The 9,482-nt window shown below is 35.5% G+C and overlaps 1 protein-coding gene across 1 annotated transcript; it reads right to left on the reverse strand.

The window, feature by feature from the left end:
* Positions 1-656: 656 nt before the first annotated feature.
* Positions 657-1,697, reverse strand: LOC121240877. Its single transcript, XM_041138402.1, has 2 exons — positions 1,577-1,697; positions 657-948 (listed from the first exon to the last, which is right to left on the reverse strand). Exons 1-2 carry the CDS (start codon positions 1,633-1,635, stop codon positions 657-659), a joined length of 351 nt encoding a protein of 116 aa, XP_040994336.1. The 5' UTR covers positions 1,636-1,697.
* Positions 1,698-9,482: the final 7,785 nt, after the last annotated feature.

A 9,482-nucleotide genomic window follows, 5' to 3' on the forward strand; every position in this document is an offset into this window, starting at 1 on the left:
AACTGTATCCATTACTCTAATGAATCTTACTGCAAGTCATGCCTCTAAACAACAATTTATAAGTAGCAAAATCTTTGAAGCAAAACTGCAATTGATGCACTCCTAATTTGGTGACAAAAATTCCATTAATTGCAGTATTGAAAGTTATTGGGAGTGGGGGATTTCCTAGTCCCTACACATGTATCCATGATATTGCATTTAAAATGAAACAAAGAAAGTAAAAATATCAACCTTCCAGCATTCCAAAGTACTAATCCTATTTTGCAAAAGAGTCACTAATTAACTACAACTCTTAGCCATGCAGGACTACTTCTAGTGTCGATGGAGCCATTAATTAGCTAGAAAGAATTTCTCCTGATCACTGACTCTAAAACCTTTCCACAGAAAGAACAGCATCTGCAACATATATACATACAATAATTCATCCATAAGAATGTACTAAGAAAACAATGTATCAAAAAATTAAAAATAAATAAATTTAGTTCTCAAGAATACAATAAAGAGGTCATGGATGGAGTACTTACATGGCAACACCACAGCATTCTGTCCTGCAGAATTCGAGACAGTGGCTGCACCACATCATCCTAGTATTGCTAATTTTCCTTTGTGAACATCTGAAACACACGACAACTTTACTCTTTTGTACTATCTTAGAACTAAGTCAAAGACTTTTTTGTGAAAGCAAAGGAAAGGAACCTGAAATTATACCTTTCAATGATCTTATTCTTGTCAGTTGCTTTCTGGGAACATTCAGTTGGAACTTTGCTTTCAGGGATTGAGGGACTCGAAGAACAACTGGAATAGTCTGGTTCTGTTGCATCTACTAGCTTCTTCTTCTTCTCCTTCTCCTTCTTTACTCTTTTCATTCTCTTCTGTCTGGCTTTAATCAAGTAAGAACTTTTCCTAGCACCAACTTCTGCAAGAACCTTTCCACATGTAGGACAGGAACTGCAAAACATACAAACAGCCTTGATTCTTGAGAATATCGAAAGGAGCTGAAAACACACCAAAATACTCGAACTTCAGAAAACAATTGGGAATGTTTTTGGTGGATTATAATAAAAGTTTCACAACAAACTTTTTTTTAACCTTTATGGAATGAAAATATAACATGAAAGGATTCCAGAACAGGTTTTTCTTTTTCTTTCTTTTTTTTTTTTAACAAGTAAATATGACGTTTATAGTCTTACAATGTGCAAAAGTCATGTGCACTCCTAGCTTTTAAAAAAGGTGAATAAATTTAGAAATCATATGAAAAGATTATTTTTTTAATAATAGATTCTATTTTTTTTAATTTACATATGATAAAACTGTATTTAGCAATAACCTTATAAAAATAAAAGAGAAGTATCTCAAATCTAGGTCAAGTGTTGAGATTAATAAACTTGAATTTGGGAATTGCTAGGTAGACCTAGGATTTCAAGTACAACCAAGGATTCTAGAATAGGTTTAAGATTAATGGCCGACGTCGAAAAGTACTCATCTTAAGATTAGTCTGGATCACGAGAAAAGACATCATAAAACCTTCTATAAAATAGGCCGCTAATTGAGAAGCAGCGACGAGAATACTACTTACATGAAGCCAAACATGCATACTTCGTCGCAGCTTCTTTGGCAATGATTGCACCATTCCATTGCGACTGTCCGCTAACCTCTCTCGAATGTGACTTTGTGTAACGCTTCGGTCCCGAATGGAGTCGAGGAGTTACTACCTGTCGCCTAAATCCTTTTTCACAATACAAATAAATATTCCAAAAACTCCATAAACATATCCTCATACATTTTCAAAAACTCCATAACCATAAATATGACAACTCAAGGCTTAATGTCAACATCCCAATAAATCTAGTCAATACAATTGATCAATCTACAAAATAATAACCTTTCAATAATCTCAGTACTTATTCCCTACACTTAGCAATCTTGTATCCACTTTCTATTCTCGATCCTCAATCTAAGCATTCACTTCATTTGAAAAATATTGTAAAAATAATGAGTGAGTCATCAATAACTTAATAAGTAGAGAATATATGCTAATATGTAAACATTAGCATTTTCACAGAATTCAGAATGTAGAAACAAAACACTTCAGTTTCAATATGCAAATCTCAAACCTACATATTATCAAAAAATCAGAGCTACACTTCAAACTATTCATATTCAAAAAACCAATTTTTCTTATCCAAAGACCCCTCTAGCACAACATGACTAAATATATTCATCTTATCATATCATATCAAAGCATTATATCAGAACAGAGACCATGTTTAACTCCTGTGATAGGGTTGTGCATTCTGCGGAGAGCCGAGTATAACATAAATCACCATGCTACTAAAGCGATTGCACTCAGAGTAGACATCACTATTATATCCTAAAATAGGGCTAGAGGTCACTATTATATCCCGTGACAAGGCCAGAGGTCACTATTGTGTCCCGTGACAGGGTCAAAGATCACTATTATATCCCGTGACGTGACAGGGCCAGAGGTCACAATTGCATCCCTTGACAAGGCCAAAAGTCACTATTATATCCAGTGATAGGACCAGATATCATAGCAAAACAAAATCAGAATCACCATATCAGAACCAGAATCAGAGTCATAACAGAATCAGAAAGTCATGCCAAAGGTTTTTCAGATGCCACATCATATCAAAACAGAGTGCTGAAATTCAGATCATTTCAAAATTTTCAAAACAGATTCAGAACATCTTCATGTCACATGAAAAAATTATCAAATTTTCATATTCGCTCATTTTTCTCATTTTAATAAAAAAATGTCAAAAATAAGTTCATGTCAATGCCAGTCATGTCAGCAAATACTTTATTCTAATAAAGAATTTCATGAGTAATGCAGAACAAATATCTGAGGTCGTTTCAATTTTAGTTTCATAACAAAATATACATATTTTCCAAAAATCAACACCAACCCATTTTATTTTTATGTAAAATCTAGTATAAGAACTCCGCTTATCTAGATATTTTAACTTTTTAGAATATTTCAAAAATAGTACCGAACAAATAATAATAATCACTTATAAAATAAACACGTAACTTATTTAAATCTCTAATCAAATCCATATTTTGATATTTAAGCTCGAAATACTAAAATATCCTATTTTACCTAATTGTCTATAATTATCTTAACTTTAAAATATCATTTCTTCCTAAATTTCATCGATATCATTTAACTCCTCCGAACAATACATTAATTCTAAAATAGTTCTGTAAAATATAATTCTTGTAGCAATATAAAGCGAGACTATGCCCAGTTAAAACATTTTAAAAATTTTCTGCAAACCAGTTGAGGCCCATGCTACAATTCACGTCCAAAAATAAAAATACATTCGGCTTATAACTAAGGGCATAAAAGTATGACAGATCCTTACCGAGAGGGCTTCGTGTGGCGGCGGCCTGGGTGAGTTTCTACGGCGGCGTGTCTGGGAGCAGCGGCAGCGCACTGTGGGAGTGAGAGAGAAAGTGATGAGAGAGAGAGAGAGAGCACCGTGTGAGGAGAAGTGAGCTGTTATCGAGGGAGAGCGGTGGCTTGGGGTGCCGCGCGGCGGATCGCGGAGTGGCACGTGAGTGACGGAAGGGTGGCTGGTCGGCGTCGCTGGGCTTCACCGTGCCGCGGCTGGTGGCACCTAACGGGACCGAGAGCTAGGGGAATGGGGCTCCTCTGTTTCGGTATGGTGAGAACAGGGCACACCCGTCAATGGTTTTCGGTGGCTGGCCACTGAGGTGAAGGGCGGAGGCTTAAGCGGCTGGTGGTTGAGGTGAGAAAAAGAGAAGTTGTATGGCTGGTTCTCGTGAAGTGGCTCTCGGTGGGTGGGAAAACAGGGGACAACGGGCTGAGTATGGGGTATAATGGTGGTGCACGGCAGCAAAGAGGAGAAGCTTCGCAGTGAGCTACGGTTTCGCGTGGCTGGGCAGCGGCTAAGCAGGAGTGTTACGGTGCAAACGTTGAACGTGGCTGAGCCGTGGCTTTCTCTCAGTCCGCACGTCAAGGTGCAGCGGCGGAAGGCTGAATGGGTCGTTTCCTACGTACTGTGACGAGGTTCTCTATACGTATATATATATATATATAGATGACTAGAATCCCTATAGAAAAAGAGAGAAAGAGGCGTGCATGCAGTGGGAACGGAAGTGTTGGAGCCGTGCATGCAGTGAATAAAACGGGCGTGAAACGTGATCAATACCGTGTGTGAAGGGAAGGGTAAAACTGAAAGTTTACATGAATATGTGGGTAAATATAGATGCCTTACCGTGAACCCTAGTGGGATGGAAGAGTGCATGGCGTGGAGAACGTGCCTGGTGGGGGAGTTTCTAAAGAGATTTTTACGTTGGGTCTCTCAGTTTTAGAGAAAGAAAAATGCTAATCTGACGCCTAATTTGACATCTCATTTTGACACCTCTTATGTTTTAATTTTTTTTTACTTAATAGTTAAGAAAATAATTATTAGTGTATTGATATTTTTTTTATATTTTTTAAAAATATTTAAAAATGATAAAAGAATGTGAATAAGAAAATTAGAAAAAAATAAGAAGATGAATTTGTACTAAGTAGCACGCCCAGTAGTCAATGTTGGACAACAGCCTAGCACTACTCTTAGAGAAAATGGGTCTCTTACCCGTATTTTCATGAGTGAGCACTAAGTATTTAATAAATAAATAAATAAAAAGCTTCAACTCGACTGTTTAAAAATAATCCAATTTGTCCGGTAAATCTTTAGGGCAAACTCTCGAATAAAAATGATTTTCACTTGGTCCATTAAAATATTTTGACCAAAATTTCAAGTTCAATAAAAATTCATATACTGCCAAAAATAAATTTTAGACCCGTGACCTATTAAAAAATACTTATTAAAAAAATTTACAGTGGACTCTCTATGCATCTTAACCATGATAAAAAAGAATAAAATAAAAAAATAGAACCCACCTTGGCCTAGGCTTGGTGCTTGGCCAGGTGTTACACCAGAAAATACCTGAAAAAGAAAGACTATTGCTATCCTTATATAAGAATCTTATATAAGAATCAATGTGGTTTCCAAGTAACAGTAGGAGTTGTTTTCCTTTGTTAACTAGGAAAGTACTTGCTTTCCTAATATGCAATTAAGGTAGCGTACTGGAGAGGATCGCAATTCGCAAGAAAAAAAGAAAAAAAAAAAAAAGGACCCTCATTCCGAAGACTTGGGGAGTAAGAAACTAATATATGATATAGCATATCGAAAAATGATATTGATTTCATAAGCCTTGTTCAATATCTTTAAAAAAAAAAGTGAATAAATAGAAGATTTATATAAAAAAAAAAATTTAAAAATGGATCCCACTCTTTTTTAAAATAATTACATGGTACTTACATATTTCACGACTGTATATAGCATTACTTATAAAATATCTATCACAAGAAATAGAAAAATACAAATGCAAATGAATAGGGGTGTCAAAAAAAATTAGAAAACCGGTTGAACCGAATCGGTGAGGAACGAATCTACCGGTTCGGTCCGGTTTGTATGCGGTTCAGTGTGGTATCAATTCTTAAGAATAGAAACCGGTTTTAAACCGGTGCAGTACATGTTTTCATATTTTGAAAATTAGTTTAAACTAAACCGGACCAGTAAATATATTTATAATTTTTTATATTATATTATACATATATATTATATGCTAAATCATTAATTAAGATAACATGAAATTCTAATCATATTATTCCAATCTATTCATCTTATAATACAAAAATTATCTTATAATTTTTAATAATGACATAGCAATTTTAATTTTATAATATAAAATTAATATAACATAAAATTTTAAAAATATATTCTAATAATATTTTATTCAATTTTTAACTTTTATTTCAACTCATCTCATCTCATATACAAAAACAAATGACGCTTAATCTTAAATATAAACATTAATATTAAGTTATTAATGTAAACTTACTTTTATATATATATATATATAATAAATATATTTTTTGCATAATAAATTATAATATAAATATATTCTTTTTGGAAGTACATTTTTAAAATCGACAGAATATGGCCTTTACCGGCATTTATCTTAGCGCCGCAATTGAAATCGATGGAATTTCGAACTAATTATGACGACATTAATGTGTGCCACAGAATTAAGGCGTGACTTGCGTAGATGGGCGCCAGTGAACAGTGTTTCGTTCTATTGCAGCAGGTTTTAATTTTTTGGGGCAAATTTTGGCGTTGCGAAAGGTTTCCAGCAATGCGTCGGTCGAATAAAATGAAACCGTAGCCCAGTAATAGTTTACTGTAGGCTCATTTTCTAGCATGGAAATTCATGGATGATCAAATATATCATTATATTTGCTATTCCTAAAATTAGCTAATCCGCATGCTGCAAAAGGACAATGAATTATCCATCACCCTCGTGCGTGGATGCTTCATGCTAAAACACAAAACTAGATACTGATACCACAGAGAAAAGATACCTTACAGGCTGCCAATAAAAGAAAAAAGTTTGAAGAAAAAAGGGTTACAAGAGAAGCAGTCATCTAGATTCCCAAAATAAAAAAAAGAAAAATTAAAGTGAGGCAGGGTAAGCATTGGCTAGGTACAAGTTGTAGTAATATTGGGCAAACTTGCATACCATGTATAGAAAGAGGAGAACCTAATTATAATCCTCTACTTAACTTGCACTTTCTTTATAATTTTCTACTGATTTTGTTCTTGTCTGCTTGTTAGGCACTCCGGAGTTCTTCTACTTAGCTGTCATACACCACAGTACGTACTGTGGTGTATGACAGCTGATGTATACATCCGTTGAGCTTTAAAATTAAATTATTTGTGTGGTGTAAGGTTGTTGAGTAGAAATTTTCTTCACTTAGATCTCAATATTGTACTATGTTAAATATGACTTTTCTAAAAAATAACGTCCTCCCATCCGGCTATAACTGAGAGACCTCTATCCAAAGAAAATGAAGTAGAGTTCTTTAGAGCAGCAAGCTCTCCACGAGAATCTCATGCAATAGCATATGGCCTTCTTATTATGGTAGGCGATGATATATATGTGATTTGGAGCTCAATAAGTAGGAACTTCTGCTTACATTTTCAAACCAATTTGTTCAGAAAAGGGTAGATCATAGATAAGCCAAAATATAATGATGCTGGACTGGTGAAAGGGAAAAGGATCGAGGAGGAAGGGCAAAAATAATATTATTAGCTAGCTAGCTTTTGTCATGACTTGTAGTCCTGTAGAAGGCTAAACGTCATTCATTGAGCAGTAGTATGATGGCAATACAGTTGAGAAATCAGCATCCAATCATTTATACGCTCACCTTTAAGCAAACTTTGCATGCATGTTTGTTGTCTTCTTAGTTAATAGTTTGCACAATGCACATCCTAACAGTATTTTGGTACCGGGTACAGCTCTTATATATAAATATATATATATATATATATATATATATTTACGTGTGCGTATATATGAGAAGTGTTAAAAGTCACATAGAGATTTTATAAAACTATATTTTATGAGTTTATTTCTATAACATGTTTTTGTTCGTTAATCGGTTAGATATGTGTGTATATTCCATTTCCCTGGTACTATATATTATTCATGATCTCCAACACAGTTTACAATAGAGAATTATTGACATTTTCAGTCTAATTAAAGGCCATCATGTACAACTCTCGCTTACTCCGCCTGAAAAATGGAGCTGATCTGAAACAGCAACTTTACAAAAAGTTGGAATTGCCAATTCTTTATGTAATATATCCTACATATTTAGGGAGTCGTCAACTGGCCAGATAGCTTGAGTTTTTAAACTTTTTGACCGTTATTCGTCCATTTTTGAATTTTACTGTTCTACTCTGTTCAGACTGGTGGCTATTTTTAGTTCTAATTATGCATTTACAAAACAGCCCAGAAGGATAGGATTACAAAACACATACCCCTTGCAATACTGAAAGTGGAAAACCTAGTTAGACAGTAAGTCCTGCACCTTAAATATTAATTCCCACCAGATTCCATCAAGTTATTTGACCCTTGGGATGTCAGAATGACTCAACGGATTCACTGAGCCAGAAAATGGAACCCCCCCCCCCCCCGGCGCCCAAAACTATTCCCCTTAAACCAGAGATATACCTAACTAGAATCACTTACATTCCTTCTCTATACTACCTGTGTACAAGGGATTTTCTATTAATAAAATGACTATGATTACCTATAAAAAAGGAAAACCAAACAGCTACGCTTCGAATATAGGACTTGCTCATCGAACCAGACATCATATATAAAACATGTCTACATGGTTATTGTATCCCAAAACATCAAAATTGGCTAGATGGTGATTTTCAACCTTCAACTATTTGATTAAATTTGCATTTTTCATGGGGACATGAGGAAATCCTACTTGTCACAACATTTCATCCTCACCCAACAACCAGCTATATTCAATATCAGATATTTTGTACAGTTCGATATGGACAAGTCTATAGCTTACCCATATCGGTGTTTTTAATTGCCAATTTGTTGGTATTTTTGCTGATTTGATTGTTTTTATCACGACAACTAAAGACACTGGCATCCCTACCTTGCTTTGTTTTGGCCATGTGAAAATCACGGCTTTGCCTCTTTCAATGACTCGTGCTTATAACCCCATCTCGAGGACGACTTTCACACCGTCGCCCTTGTCATCTGAAGATACTCTAATTATCGATATGTTTTGTTACTAGATGGACAGAAGTTGGATGCACATGAGAAATAGAATTATGTCAACCCCAGTATGCTGAAGGGGTCGAACAGTTCCTCACAATAGCACGAGCGCACGCAACGGGAACTAACCGCATCCGTTGTCCTTGCCGTTCATGCTATAATAATATCTTCCTCCCTATACCCGAGGTGGAAACACACTTGTTCCTAAATGGGATTAATCCAAATTACAACCCCTGGATATTTCATGGGGAAGACAATACTCTGGATGTTAGTGATGACAATTTGCCAGCGTTACCTAGTGATGAAGGTGAATATATTGATGACATGGAGCAGATGTTAGATGACATTAGGGAATGCACGTTCATGGGTGAGGTGGATGATGATGTCGAACCTAGAGTTCACCCACCTATAGTTGAGGCAACCCCTTCCTTCTCATTTGACAAACTATAAGCCGATGCATGACGTCCACTCTACCAGGGGTGTAAATAGTTTTCAAAGCTCTCCTTAAGTTGTTGAGGATTACATTTCCGAACGCTCATTGCCCGCCTTCTTACAAAGCGGCACAGTCACTGGAGCGGAATTTTGGATTCAAATATCACAAAATATATGATAGCCCTAATGATTGCGTGTTATTTTGGAAAGACAATGCAGATATGAATGAGTGTTCAAAATGCAATGCCCCTTAGTGGTTACCAAATACACATAGCAACCATTTAATCCCGCATAAGGTGTTGCGTCATTTTCCTTTGAAGCCGAGGTTGCAACGACTATATATGTCACCTAAGATTTCAGCTAAT

This window comes from Juglans microcarpa x Juglans regia, chromosome 7S (assembly GCF_004785595.1).
Source record: "Juglans microcarpa x Juglans regia isolate MS1-56 chromosome 7S, Jm3101_v1.0, whole genome shotgun sequence".
NCBI lineage: Eukaryota > Viridiplantae > Streptophyta > Magnoliopsida > Fagales > Juglandaceae > Juglans > Juglans microcarpa x Juglans regia.